Source organism: Eurosta solidaginis, chromosome 4, assembly GCF_040869045.1.
Source record: "Eurosta solidaginis isolate ZX-2024a chromosome 4, ASM4086904v1, whole genome shotgun sequence".
NCBI lineage: Eukaryota > Metazoa > Arthropoda > Insecta > Diptera > Tephritidae > Eurosta > Eurosta solidaginis.
Genome location: NC_090322.1, coordinates 112,841,311 through 112,857,104, shown reverse-complemented (window position 1 = coordinate 112,857,104; position 15,794 = coordinate 112,841,311). Strand labels below are relative to the sequence as shown.

At 41.9% G+C, this 15,794-nt stretch overlaps 1 protein-coding gene across 18 annotated transcripts in view; it reads left to right on the top strand.

The window, feature by feature from the left end:
- LOC137250152 (succinate--CoA ligase [ADP/GDP-forming] subunit alpha, mitochondrial-like) overlaps nt 1-15,794 on the top strand; it is a 158,897-nt gene that overhangs the window by 52,089 nt on the left and 91,014 nt on the right. For 3 of the 18 annotated variants that reach the window (XR_010952790.1, XR_010952799.1, XR_010952789.1), the window contains exons 1-2: nt 11,232-12,604; nt 12,994-13,298. The exons of 8 other annotated variants lie outside the window; for them this stretch is intronic. Coding sequence is in view for 3 of the 10 variants with exons in the window: in XM_067782524.1 (XP_067638625.1) it covers nt 12,583-12,604 (22 nt within the window). In the remaining 7 variants the exon portion in view is untranslated. Of the gene's footprint in view, nt 1-11,203; nt 12,605-12,993; nt 13,299-15,794 lie in introns of those variants that run through there. 7 more of the 18 variants (XM_067782524.1, XM_067782516.1, XR_010952800.1 and 4 more) reach the window with 5 other exon arrangements.

Genomic DNA, 15,794 nt, shown 5'->3' with positions numbered 1-15,794 from the left:
ACCTACCGGCATCATTTCTGGATGGTTTTTGGGATTCGTCCGGGATCCCGTCGGGGTCATTTCGGGACTTTTTCTCGACTAATACGGGATCATTTGCGGACCCTTTCGGCATCATTTCTGCATAGTTGTCGGGATCCGTTCGGGATTCCGTCACGGTCATTTCGGGACTATTAGGGGATTATTTTAGGACCTTTCCCGCATCATTTCTGGATAGTTTTCGGAATCCTTTCCGGATCCCGTCAGGGTCACTACGGGACTTTTTCGGGTAAGGATGGCTTTCAGGATTCGTCCGGGAACCCGTCAGGGTAATTTCTGGACTTTTCCGAGACTATTTCGGGATAATTTTGGGACCTTCCCATGATCAATTGTGGATGGATTTCGGGATCTGTCCGGGATGCCGTCAGGGTCATTTTGGGACTATTAGGTGATCATTTGAGAACCTTTCCGACATCACTTCTGCATGGTTTTCGGTATCCGTTCAGGATCCCGTCGGAATAATTGCGGGACTTTTTCGGGATCATTTGGGGTCCCTTCCGGCATCATTTCTGGATGGATTTTGGGATTCGTCCGGCATCCCGTCGGGGTCATTTCGGGACTTTTTCTCGACTAATACGGGATCATTTGCAGGCCCTTTCGGCGTCATTTCTAGATAGTTGTCGGTATCCGTTCGGGATCCCGTCAGGGTCTTTTCGGAACTATTAGGAGATCATTTGAGGACTTTTCCGGCATCATTTCTGGATAGTTTTCGGGATCCTTTCGGAGTCCCGTCAGGGTCATTTCGGGACTTTTTCGGGATCATTTAAGGATGGTTTTCAGGATTCGTCCGGGAACCCGTCAGGGTAATTTCTGGACTTTTCCGAGACTATTTCGGGATCATTTTAGGACCTTCCCAAGATCATTTCTGGATGGATTTCGGGAGCAGTCCGGGATGCCGTCAGCGTAATTTTGGGACTATTAGGTGATCATTTGAGGAATCATTTGGGATCCCTTCCGGCATCATTTCTGGATGGTTTTCGGGATTTGTCCGGGATCCCGTCGGGGTTATTTCAGGACCTTTTCGGGTCTAATACGGTATCATTTGGGGATCCTCTAGGGGTCGCTTCGTGACTATTTCTGTATTATTTCGGGATCATTTGGGGACCCTTCCGGCATAATTTCTTTATGGTTTGCCGGATCCATCAGGGTCATTTCGGGACCATTTTAGGATTTTTTGTTACTTTTCCGGGATAGTTTTTGGGTAATTTCCGGACTATTTCGGGATCATTTTGGGATCCTTCCGGAATCATTTCTGTATGGTTTTCGCGATCCGTCGTGGATCCCCTCGGAGCAATTTCGGAACTTTCTCTGGAGTATGTCGGGGTCATTTGGGGACTTTTTCGGGATCATTTGGGGGCTCTTCCGGCATAATTTCTGGATGGTTTTCGAGATCCGTCCGGGATCCCGTCGGGGTCATTCCGGGACTTTTTCTCGACTAATGCGGGATCATTTGGGGACCCTTTCGGCATCATTTCTGGATAGTTTTCGGGATCCGTCCGGGATCCCGTCGGGGTCATTTCAGGACTTTTTCGGGATCATTTAGGGTACCTTCCGGCATCATTTCTAGATGGTTTTCTGGATCAGTCCGGGATCCGGTCGGGGTCATTTCGGGACTTTTTCTCGACTAATACGGGATCATTTGGGGACCTTTTCGGCATCATTTCTGGATGGTTTTCGAAATTCATACGGGATCCAGTCGGGGTCATTTCAGGACTTTTTCGCCACTAATACGGGATCATTTGGGGGCCCTTTCGCCATCATTTCTGGATGGTTTTCGGGATCCGTCCGGGATCTCGTCAGGTCATTTCGGCACTATTTGGGGATCATTTGGGAACCTTTCCGGCATAATTTCTGGATAGTTTCCGGGATCCGTCGGGGATCGCTTCAGGGTCATTTCGGGACTATTAAGAGATCATTTGAGGAACTTTCCGGCATCATTTCTGGATAGCTTTCGGGGTCAGTCCGGGATCCCGTCGGGGTCATTCCGGGACTTTTTCTCGACCAATACGGGATCATTTGAGGACCTTTCCGGCATCATTTCTAGATGGTTTTCGGGATCCGTTCGGGATCCCGTCGGGGTCATTTCGGGATCATTTGGGTTCCCTTTCGGCATCGTTTCTGGATGGTTTTCGAAATTCATACGGGATCCAGTCGGGGTCATTTCAGGACTTTTTCGCCACTAATACGGGATCATTTGGGGGCCCTTTCGCCATCATTTCTGGATGGTTTTCGGGATCCGTCCGGGATCTCGTCAGGTCATTTCGGCACTATTTGGGGATCATTTGGGAACCTTTCCGGCATAATTTCTGGATAGTTTCCGGGATCCGTCGGGGATAGCTTCAGGGTCATTTCGGGACTATTAAGAGATCATTTGAGGAACTTTCCGGCATCATTTCTGGATAGCTTTCGGGATCAGTCCGGGTTACCGTCGGGCTCATTCCGGGACTTTTTCTCGACCAATACGGGATCATTTGAGGACCTTTCCGGCATCATTTCTAGATGGTTTTTGGGGTCCGTCCGGGATCCCGTCGGGGTCATTTCGGGACTTTTTCTCGACTAATACGGGATGATTTGGGGACTTTTCGGCATCATTTCTGGATGATTTTCGGGATCCGTCCGGGATATCGTCAGAGTCATTTCGGGACTATTAGGTGATCATTTAGTACTTTTCCGGCATCATCTCTGGATGGTTTTCGGTATCCGTTAGGGATCCCGTCGGGGTCATTTCGAGACTTTTTCGGTATCATTTGGGTTCCCTTCCGGCATCATTTCTGGATGGTTTTCGGGATTCGTCCGGAATTCCGTCGGATTAATTTCAGGACTTTTTCCTGATCATTTGGGGTACCTTCCGGCATCATTTCTAGATGGTTTTCTGTATCAGTCCGGGATGCCATCGAGGTCATTTCGAGACTTTTTCGCCACTAATACGGGATCATTTGGGACCCTTTCGCCTTCATTTCTGGATGGTTTTCGGGATCCGTCCGGGATCCCGTCAGGGTAATTTCGGCACTATTTGGGGATCATTTGGGAACCTTTCCGGCGTCATTTCTGGACAGTTTCCCGGATCCGTCGGAGATCCGTTCAGGGTGATTTCGGGACTATTAAGGGATCATTTGAGGACCTTTCCAGCATCATTTCTGGATAATTTTCGGGATCAGTCCGGGATCACGTCGGGGTCATTTCGGGACTATTTCGGGATCATTTGGTGTACCTTTCGGCATCATTTCTAAATGGTTTTCGGGATCCGTAAGGGACCCCGTCGGGGTCATTTCGGGACTTTTTCGCGACTAATACGGGATCATTTGAGGACCTTTCCGGCATCAGTTCTGAATAGTTTCCGGGATCCCGACGGGGTCATTTCGGAACTATTTCGGGATCATTTGGGGTACCTACCGACATCATTTCTGGATGGTTTTCGGTATCCCGTCAGGGTCATTTCAGGACTCTTTCGGGATCATTTGGGTCCCTTCCGGCATCATTTCTGCATGGTTTTCGGGATCCGTAAGGGATCCCGTCGGGATCATTTGGTGTACCTTTCGGCATCATTTCTGGATGGTTTTCGGGATCCGTCCGGAATTCCGTCGGGGATATTTCATGACTTCTTCGGAATCATTTTGGGTACCTTCCTTCATTATTTCTAGATAGTTTTGGGGATCCGTCCGGGATCCCGTCGGGGTCATTTAGGGACTTTTTCGGGGACAATACGGGATCATTTTTGGGTCCTTCCGGCATCACTTCTGGATGGATTTCGGGATCTGTACGGGAACCCATCAGGGTAATTTCGGGATCATTTGGGGACCATTTAGGGGTCATTCCATGACTTTATCTGTATTATTTCGGGATCATTTGAGGACCCTGCCGGCATCAATTCTTGATCGTTTGCCGGATCCATCAGGGTCATTTCGCGACCATGTTGGGATCAATCTGGATTCGTCCAGGATGCCGTAAGATTCATTTTGAGATTTTTTTGTTACTTTTTCGGGATAGTTTTGAAACCCTTCCGGGATCCCATTTGGATCCGTGCGGGATTCCATCGGGGTCATTTTCGGCCTATTTCGGAATCATTTTGGGACCCTTCCGCGATCATTTCTTTATGGTTTTCGCTATCCGTTGTGAATCCCTCGGGGTAATTTCGGAACTTTTTCGGAGCTTTTTCTGGACTATGTCGGGATAATTTAGGAACCCTTCCTGGATGGTTTTTCAGATCCGTCCGGGAACCCGTCAGGGTAATTTCGAAACTTTTTCGGGATTATTTCGAAATCAATTGGGTACCCTTCAGGGATCATTTCTGTGTGGTTCTCTGTATAAGTCTAGAATCGTGTCGTTGTCATTTCGGGTTTTTTTGGGACTACCTCGGGAACTTTTGGAGACACTTCCGGGGCGTTTCTGGATGGTTTTCGGAATCCGTCCGCGATAGCGTCGGGGTCATTTCGTGGCTTTTTCTGGATAATTTCGTTATCATTTTGGGATCCTATCAGGTTATCAGCTCATAAAGTTTTTTTTTTTACTCAATTACAAAAATAAAATGCATTAGACAGAAAAAAATTTTAAACAGATAACTTTATAAGCAAGCTAACGTGAATAGCCCACATATTTCATTTTCTCCTTGCGGACGGGGCCGCGGGTAAAGGCTAGTATATATATATATATATATGTATATATATATATGTATACATATGTATACCGTTCAGCAATATATTTTTTTGGAAAACGCTTTAAGTTTTTATTCCTTGCATAATTTTTTTGTGGTTTTTGTTAAACCTGTGAATAATTATAAATTTTTTTCTATGTGGTAGCTGTGGATATTCACATATATATACATATATTGATCCAAGTATGATATAAGTTTTTTTTGTCCTGATATCAATCTCTTTTTTTGAACATTGCTATTTGGCTCGATAGCCGTAAGATTCGTTTTTTTTATCGATACCGTTGTATAGGATTAAGATATTTTAATAAAAAATGTTACAGTGAATTAAAAGAAATTGAAATGGCTGGCTAAAATTTAATCGGTTGGAGAGGGGGAAGGTACAAGGTGTCAGGCGGAGCAGAAGGAAAAGGGGACTAGCTTAAAGCCGAAATAATCGAGCGGTCCAAAGTAGGGTGGGCTTCCTGCGAGGTATGCATCTCTACAGGAAGAGCAGGTGATTGTAACATCCGCCCCGCATCAAGGTGGACAAGGGTTAAGGACCCCGACCCCTCACACTGAGCTAGCTGGGGCAATCCACCTTGATTGCGCAAAGGGGCGGATCCACACTAGGTGTACTTTACAATAATTATGGCGCCCAAACAAAACAAATAGATGGGCTGCTATACTTAATATAGCGCCCAAACACATGAAAGTCTTTTTAATACCACATACATATATGCATATGGAGATCAAAAACGTGATGTTTGGACCTAACAACAGCGCTGCTGATTGAAATTGGCGCCCACCAATGAGTACAATTAACTATCGACATTAACATCAGTTTACACAAATTTTGCCAATACTCATTTTAAATTACAAATATATTTCAATCTATACAATTTACATATACATTTTTGTTAGCGTATGCAATCATCCAATTAAACTGGCCGGGAGGTATGCGACCAACACCCTGTCTCGGTGACTTATTTATGGTGTTTGATCTGAAAATTTAAATGCACTAAGACAGGAGTTGGAAGCAAATGGTAGACCCTATCAATAGCCCATAGATGGCGTAGCGGCATTAGGGTGGCCGGCTATTTGCATCTTTTCGAATTTCTTAGATTTGTATTCTTTTTTATTCATCACAATGCATTTCTGTTTTTTTTTTTTTTGCTACAGATACAAGGGAAGTCCTTATTAGAGTTTTTTTTATAATAAGTTGCTCGAAAAATTTGAGGATTTTAGACATTATGGTCACAAGCAGTCCATTTCATATAACTTGTGTAGTATAATGTATAAAATTGCAATGATACATATCCATATATTGATTTTTTTTAAGTACAGAAATGCACACACCCTCGTAGGAACGCAAGCGTTAGCTCCGTCGACCCCTAACAACAAAACGTTTTTTGTAGACCTAACGTCATATGAAACCCCCCACACGTATATATATGAAATTCTAAGTGAGATTATAAATTATAGACTTTTTTTGTGAAAACAAATTGCCAATTTTTTTTAAATCCCAAACTTTTGTGTGAGAAAAACTAATGGGATCATAGATTTTTGGAATTTTTTGAAACCAAATTACCAACTTTTTTTGCGGAACAAATTTTGAAAGTGGACGAATAATACGAATCGAATGCAACGCTTCGCACCTTATGGTACCCGATCAAAAACTAAAGAAGCAAACAAGTTGAAATCGTTCAATATAGCACAACAAATTAGCACCAATGACCAGACTTTCGTGGATCTCTCCGGTACAATAGGAGGTGGCAACAATGCTGGAGCCGTAGAAGGGGATAATAGGCAGGGAAATCAGAATAATGCTATTGAAAACTCGGTAAAGAACACCGGCACTATGCCGAAACCGAGTAAAGAACCGATTCAATCGCAGCCATTACCTGTCTCACCATCCACCCTAACCTTTCCACAACCTATTACTGCCAGCAATAGCGAACCTAGCCGTTCTAACATAAATAACACTCGGGATCTCCATAACGAGTTAGCACCGATTTTAAAACGAATGATATTTGAGGAAAAGGAAACTATTATAAAGGAAATTCGGGAGAGTCTACCTGAAATGACTAGTGCATCTCAGAATAACGGCGCAGAGGCTTCAGGGGTTACAATAGGGCAGGTAAAAGGGGTAATAAGCGACGAAGGCACAATTAAAGCATGGAATCTCGTGAATTGAGGCGTTCCGGCGAATTAGTCGCACAGTAAAATATAACGAATAATAATAATAATAGATATAGCAACCGCCACATGGTCAATTCAGCGACCTACACATTCGCTCGCACTGACCTACCACCAGCGCGTCAGCCTCCAATTGCCGAGGAAGGTGAACCAGTAGCTATCCCTGCAGGGCGTCCAGAAATGTCGGGACGAGGAAATAGAGACATCAATATCGAAAAATGGGGAATAAATTTTCAAGATGCTATGCCAGTTGAGGATTTCATGTTTCGGTTAGAATAACTGAAAGATCAGTACGGCTGTTCATGGGGTGAAATACTACGCGATTTTCATAGGTTACTTAGCGGAGAGGCTCGCGAGTGGTACTGGCTCTACATAAAAACACATGGTAAAGTAGATTGGCCAGGGTTGCAGTTTGCACTTCGCCGTCAGTTCGCATCACCACGAACTGACTTCGAAATTTTAAGAGAACTTGCAGAGCGGTAGCAAAGGCAGGGGGAAAACATCGACGATTACTTCCACGCCGTCGGGGTTTTGCGCTCACGACTTAGAAATCCGATTCCTGAATATGAGATAGTGCGACTAGTGAAATGAAATCTACGCGAATCACTAGCGAAATTAGTTTATCCTATCTCAGCCTATTCACTGGACCAGCTTCATCGACGCATCTTTTGCTATAAATGTGGCAAACTGGACGTGATTACACCAAAGTGCCCGTTGTGTAACCCATCGGGAAACGCGGTTGTGACGGGGGAATCACGCTCCACTTAAACCTCGTCCAAGTAGACGCTTCTACGAATACTGAACCGGATATCGAATCCGCAACCAGAACAGATATTTGCAATTTTAATACAATCTTGAAATCAAGAAAACAACGAAAGACTGGCAAGGAAATTACACCCGCACATGAAGAAAGGCTAAGAAAATATCTTGAAACTCGGGAAAGGATTTTTGCCGACAGCATCATAATGGGACGCCGAGCAGTTTCACGTAAAGTACAAAGGGCAAGAGAACATTTTCGTAAGAGGAAAATGCTCCGACAAAAGGTAGTTGCCTCGGTAAAGCAAATAAGCAGTACGGACCCACGCGTTTACGCCGACATAGAAATAATGGGGATACAGACACGCGGTTTGCTAGACACTGGCGCTTCAGTCAGCATTCTAGGCCGTGGCTGTAGGGAGTTTGTAGCGGAAATAGGGGTTCCAATCAAACGCTATGTGTCCTCAGTTAAAACAGCAGGCGGTCGCACACATAATGTCTTAGGCAAAATTACTATACCAGTAAAATTCAACTCGGTAGAACATGAAATGACATTTTTCTATGTCCATATTTAGAACAAAAGATTTATCTTGGGGTGGATTTTTGGAGAATTTTTGAGCTGGCACCGAAAGTTATTTCCGTGAATGAAATTGATTTGACAAAAATAGAAAAAGAGATGGTGACTGAAGAAGACAAGAATGAACGTCGCGTCCTACAGTCTAACGCCCGAGCAAAAAGAGCGGTTGGAAAAGGTAGTCAAAAGTTTTAGAACATACGAAGAACACGGTTTGGGACGCACTAGTTTGGAAAAGCATACGATCAAGTTTGTCGACGAGGCAGTGCCCATCAAGGAGCGACACTATCCACTTTCGCCCGTAATGCAAGCAATCGTTTATGAAGAAGTCGACAAAATGTTGGAGTTGGGCGTGATAGAGGAGAGTGAGAGCCCGTGGAGCAATCGGACGACAGTCGTACGAAAGCCGGGAACGAATCGCTTCTGTTTGGATGCTCGTAAGCTAAATGCTGTCACGGTAAAAGATGCTTATCCGCTACACAATATAGAAAGAATATTAAGTCGCATCGACGACACGCACTTTATAAGTAGCGTCGACTTAAAATTGCTTTTGGCAAATCGAACTAGACGACGAGAGCAAACCCTATACCGCTTTCACTGTGCCTGGGCGCCCACTCTATCAATTCGTAACTATGCCGTTTGGACTGTGCAACGCTGCACAAAGACTATGTCGCCTGATGGATCGGGTCATTCCACAACGATTGAAATCTAACGTTTTTATTTACTTGGACGATTTATTAATCATCGCCCCTGACTTCGACTCACATCTTCGGATTTTGCAGGAGGTCGTCATCTGCCTAAGAGATGCGAACCTTACAATAGGGTTGAAAAAATCGAAATTTTGTTTAAAAGAGTTGCCGTACTTGGGTTATATAGTAGGAGGCGGGATGTTGAAGACAGACCCGGAGAAAATCCAAGCCATACAAAATATTCCTATACCGAAAACAGTCAAACAGGTGCGCAGTTTTCTTGGAACTGCCGGATGGTATAGGCGATTTATCAGGGATTTCGCCACAATGGCTGCACCTTTGACCGATTCCTTGAAGAAAGGTAAGAAATTTGAATTGTCTACAGAAGCTATAGAAGCATTTAATAGCTTGAAAAGAGCACTTACGAGCGCTCCGGTACTTAGGCATCCTGATTTTGCAAAAAGATTTTGGATACAATGCGATGCGTCTGACTACGGTCTGGGAGCAGTACTGTACCAAAAAGAAAGCGATGGGGCGGAGAAACCCATCGCATACTATTCGCAAAAATTTAATGATTGCCAGAGGAAGTATAGTACAAAGGAGAAGGAATGTCTTGCAGCGGTGATGGCCGTCAAGAAATTTCGACCATATATAGACCTAATGCCGTTTACAATTGTGAATGAATGGAAGTTGTGGGTCCCTGAGGCTTTGACCTCAACTCTCATTGAAAATGCACATTGCCCAGAGATAGCGGCTCATGGGGGTATGGCGAAAACTTTGCATCGGTTAAGGAGGTTGTATTATTGGCCTAACATGGTTGTACAGGTTCGCAACTTCGTGCGGGAATATCAAACCTGTAAAGAGACAAAACCCTGTAATGCAGTTATGAAGCCAGGGATCGGTAAAGAAGTAGTAACAGTCCGGCCATTTCAGAAAATATATATCGACTTCTTAGGCAAATACCCGAGGTCTAAACGTGGAAATTGTTGTATCTTTATCGTCGTTGATCACTTTTCTAAGTTCATCTTTTTAAAGGCGATGCGTGAAGCTACCGCAAGCAATGTGGTTAAATTTATAACCGATGAAATCTTTCACAAATTTGGGGTTCCGGAAATAGTACATTCCGATAATGGAAAACAATTTGTGTCCAAACAATTCTCGGAACTGCTGGAAGCCTATGGAGTTAAACATTTAAAAACAACTTTCTATGCACCGCAGTCGAATGCTGCCGAACGGGCGAATCAGTCTGTGTTAGCTGCTATTCGATCTTATCTAGAGAACGACTATCGGGATTGGGACCTATCTAACCGAGATAGAATGTTCACTTCGTAGTGCAGTACATTCCGCGACAGGATTGTCGTCATACTTCGCGCTATTCGTTTTTAATATGTTTACAAATGGGGCTGAATATGCACTGGCACGGAGATTAGAGAGTTTGAGTGACAACGAAATATTTGTACTTGATCATAGTGACAAGCTTAGATTAATGCGGGAGAAGATACAAGAGAATTTGCATAAAGCGTATGAAAATAACGCGGTTCGCTACAACAAAAGAATCCGTCAAATACAATTCAAACCCGGTAAAGAAATTTATAAACGTAACTTTGTGCTAAGCTACTTTAAACAGAATATAAATTCGAAATTTTTTCGCAAGTTCACAAAGTGTCGCATTACAAGGCCGTTAGGGAACAACATGTACCTATTAGAGTCATTGGCGGGAAAGAGTTTGGGGCCTGGCACGCGAAGGACCTTAAACAATAACCGAAACCTAAAGACTTGGGTAGTAAAGGACCTAATGTTAGAGGGCCTAATGCTAAAGAACCTAATACTGAAGGACTTAATGTTAAATAACTTAATACTACATAAGTTTATACTAAATAACTTAATACTAAAATGCCGCTTCGGTGACCTGAAAAAAGAGAAAATTATAATAAACTTCATACAAATATACTTCATTACTTGCGGAATACCACTCCGTCGATGAGGGTCAAGTCGGCGGTGTAGGATGTTTCCCAAAGGTGCCCGTTCTGAAGTTCATCTAAAAAGAACACAAAAAGTAAGGGTAATAGTCTAGTTGAGGGGTCGACTGCTAATACGCTACCAAAAATATCGAGACAGGTGTCAAACGACGCGTCTTGACATCAGTATTAATAATCCGAAGGCGGAAAATAAAAATTTTAACGCGTTCAAAAGATATTAACGAAAAACCGAAAAAATACCCGCGGGTACCTCCGAAACCGGGGGTCGGATCCATAGTATTTTTGCGCAGAACACCTTTCTGCGTTGGCGGCCTTCGGCTGCGCTTGTAAAAAAAACCCTGGGCTACGCCATGCCAAGTCCGGGTGTGTGGTATAACCGTGGCTACCGCCACGGTGATGCACACTTTTTTTGGTGGGTACAAACACAACAACAACCACATGAAAATCGCCAACTTCAACTGCAAATATCTCCGGATATATATACAATTTTCCTTTTCCGCCATCGGATTATTGTTCTCGAGATTAATACGCGTATTTCGACACCTCTCTCGATATTTTTGGTAGCGTATTAGCAGTCGACCCCTCAACTAGACTATTACCAAAGTAAGAGTTCATATATATATAAATATATTGCAATTTTCGGTACTTCCCGTAACATATGCCCGGCTAAGCTCTCGAGGCAGGAGACGTTGTCAGGGTGAGGGTGTTCCCCCCGTTGGGCCGAAAGCGCATCTTGTCCCGCTCGAGTGTGGCAGCGGGGAGTAAAGGGCTCAAAGCCGGAGTTTCCAAGGTCCGCACTGTAAAAGAAAAGAGAAAAGTAAACTTTAATTAATGTAGGTCTAAAAGGGTAAATCACTTATATAAGTGCACAATATTTTTTGGTGGGTATTTAAACCATCAAAATTACAATAACCACATGAAAAATGTCTTTCATTTCGTCCGCAAATATCTCTTGGCAGATACAAAATTTTTGATTTCTGCTTTTGGAGTCGTGTTCCTGGGCCCAAAGCGCGACTTTTGACACCCCCGTCGATATTTTTGGGAACGGATAGCCCTAGACTTGTAGTCTTGGGTCAAATGTTTGGGCTCCTGCGCCTGGCTGCCATAGGCACGGAGGTGGCTTTTACACAGCCAGTCTTGAGGCAGATAACAATTTGTTATGGCGGCACAAAGCCTCAATTTTCTTTTTATTTGCACATAAAAACTAAATAACTAATAAAAAAAGGAGGAAAACACAATTAATTTCGCGTATAACTAAGCGCACGCATAAAAACATAAACAAATAGAAACGTCAGAATAAAGAAAAGGAACAAAGTCCCAACAAAAGGAAATTCTTTAAAAGCTCTATTCTCATATGGTAGCTCTAAGCGTGGTGAGTACAGGAAAGGGATGGATATAGGTTATTATGGTTGCGATTGAGATTGAGGATGACAATGGGAAAACGGAGCTAGCAAACGTTGTATCTGAGGGGGTGTGACTGTAGAAAGGAGATCAGTCCAAAAGTATATTGCACCAATTCGCTTGTGTTGCGCGGTCCGTGGTTGTGTGAAAATAAATATCTAAAGTTTAAATTTAAAAGTAGTTCCCTGTGCGCGGAGAGTGATAAATCGAATTATAAGAGTTCAAAATTGTTTTTAAAAGGCTTGTTTTTTTTAAGGCTTTTGGCCTTAAAATACATATCGGGTCCGTCGGTAAACTAATTAACCCAACTGCTGCATATTGATGTGGAATAAATTTTATGAGGGTAAGTGCCAGATTTCCAATTCTTTTGCGTAAAGATTTTTTTGTGTTAATCCCCTTTCTTTTGCGCCATTTTGGGGTTCACGCAACCCCATTGTCGACTTCGATTATACAATTTTCCTGGTTTTATTCTCCCTAAACCTAAACGCATTTTTTTTGTTCTTCTGGTTTCATATCCCTAGTTAAAAGCTAAACATATTTTCGATAAAGGTAATTCTTTTAATATTGAGCGCATATTTCTTTTTGTAAGATTTTAGTTTTGGTGCTATAAATTTTGCTATTTTGTTGGTGTCAGAAACACCCTAATAAAAACGCGTGAACGCCAAAATTGGCGTAAAATACCTCCATTAGCCCATTTAAGTCGAGCTGAATGGTACTTTTCTATTCCTCTAGTGGGAATGCCATCTGGTCACCGCGGATGACGAAAGCTCCAACAGCGCCAGGGAAATTATTTATTATATCATACCGGACATTTATACTCCGCATTTACACATTTATACTGGTCACGTATACCAGTCACATATACCAATCAACTATATTTAAACAAAACTGTTCCCATATGTTATCTGGTTCCGGCAGTGGAGACTGCAAGCAATATACACTTTTGAAGCAGCACACTCGAGATCGACGAGAAGCGGAAACGATAGGAGCAAGGCGTTTGCATGAACAATATTAATATTGAGCGCATATTTCTTTTTGTAAGATTTTAGTTGTGGTGCTATAAATTTTGCTATAGAAACACCCTAATAAAAACGCGTGAACGCCAAAATTGGCATGAAATACCTCCATTAGCCCATTTAAGTCGAGCTGAATGGTACTTTTCTATTCCTCTAGTGGGAATTCCATCTGGTCACCGCGGATGACGAAAGCTCCAACAGCGCCAGGGAAATTATTTATTATATCATACCGGACATTTATACTCCGCATTTACAAATTTATACTGGCCACATATACCAATCCACTATATTTAAACAAAACAGTTTCCATATGTTATCTGGTTCCGGCAGTGGAGACTGCAAGCAATATACACTTTTGAAGCAGCACACTCGAGATCGACGAGAAGCGGAAACGATAGGAGCATGAACAATATTAGGCGTTTTATGTATTATTATATGTATTTTTCGTATATTTAAAAATTAAATAATTTGTGAAGGTCAACTGTCCAAATTTAAGTGGCACCTCTAGGGCGCATAAATACATTCCAAACGGGCCATTTCAAGAAAATACGTTTTTTGGTTTAGTATCGTGCAGTGGCCAATACCCCCTGCAACAAACCCCTGTACTCCCTTGAGAGCGCTCTTGTTCTGATAATTTTGAAGGTGGCTCCGATTGAGCACATAAGCGTTTCGGTGAATTTTGGTGAACAAATAGACCTTGAATAAATTGCCAATCTTTGATTGGAAAACATTTGTGGGGATATATCCCATGATAGAAAATATTATAACATAGAGAAAACTATTCTTGTTTGAATTTTATATATGTTAATGAATAATTGTCTTTTTGCCAAAATTCGAGAATAATCGAAAGACTGATTTTTTTTTTTTGTAGCATTGTATTTTTAATAATTCCGTTACATGTACATATTTCTTATTTTTTGGTACAGTGTCGTAAATCGAACATTTTCCTGATAATATATATATTGTAACGAATTTACTTGCAAATCCTTTTATTTGCAACCCTCTGCTAAGTTCGTATCGCTAAACTATTGAATAAATAACTCCAGTATTGAATAATTGAAAAATGGCCTTTATTACAGTACTTCACAATAACACTTATACTTTGCAACGAATAGCAGGCTTAATAACCAAGCTGATTGATAGCTCAAATTAAAATCTACTATTCAAAATAATTCTGCTATAGCTCGCTAGATAGCGCTTAATCGAAATCTCAAATCAAATTGAATTACTTCTTACTCGCCTGCCCCGCTTTTATAGTTTACGCTGCATACTTCTGGGCTCTTCGATTTCCAGAACTTACTAGTTAGTTTCGGCTACAAAATCGCCAGCTACAACTACGTGCACAAATTATTGCTCTCTCTTGTGACAACTCAGATAAGATATATGCATGCGTTTGTGCATTGCCGCTCCGCTGCTCGTATACGTACATATGTGTAGACGCAATTATTTATTCGTTTATGTAGATACATAATGATTGAATTATTGATGTGAATGTTTGTAGTTTACAGTCTCTCGCGCATACATAGGCGTATAAGTAAATGCATCTGTGTGTGACATCTTTCGTATACATGATTTGATTATTGACGTAAATACTGCTTATCGTGGCCTTAGCATCGCCTTAGTGATGGTATAACTTAGTGATGTTAATATCCGTGACAATATATATACCGTTTTAAGTTTTTAAAGTATGTATGTGAATCTCTCTATATATATATATATATATATATATGTAAACATATACCGTTCAGCAATCTATTTTTTTTGGAAAACGGTTTAAGTTTTTATTCCTTGCGTAATTTTTTTTGTGGTTTTTGTTAAACCTGTGAATAATTATAAATTTTTTTCTATGTGGTAGCTGTGGATATTCACATATATATACATATATTGATCCAAGTATGATATAAGTTTTTTTTTGTCCTGATATCAATCTCTTTTTTTGAACATTGCTATTTGGCTCGATAGCCGTAAGATTCGTTTTTTTTATCGATACCGTTATATAGAATTAAGATATTTTAATAAAAAATGTTACAGTGAATTAAAAGATATTGAAATGGCTGGCTAAAATTTAATCGGTTGGGGAGGGGCAGATGACACTAGGGTAGGTAAAAGGAGTCAGGCGGAGCAGAAGGAAAAGGGGACCAGCTTAAAGCCGAAATAGTCGAGCGGTCCAAGGTAGGGTGGGCTTCCTGCGAGGTGCGTGCATCTCTACAGGAAGAGCAGGTGAATGTAACATTTGCCCCGCATCAAGGTGGACAAGGGTTAAGGACCCCGACCCCTCACACTGAGCCAGCTGGAGCAATCTACCTTGATTGAGCAAAGGGGCGGATTCACACTAGGTGTACATTACACACGAATATTGAAAAAGTGCACAATCATGAAAAATAATTACATCTTAGAATGACATTGTAACTTATAGCACAAATATATCGATATACAGGTGTTACCACATTATTACAATATAGTTAATCTAGAGACATAATAAGAGCTGAATACAATATTATCAAAAAATTAGCTCTA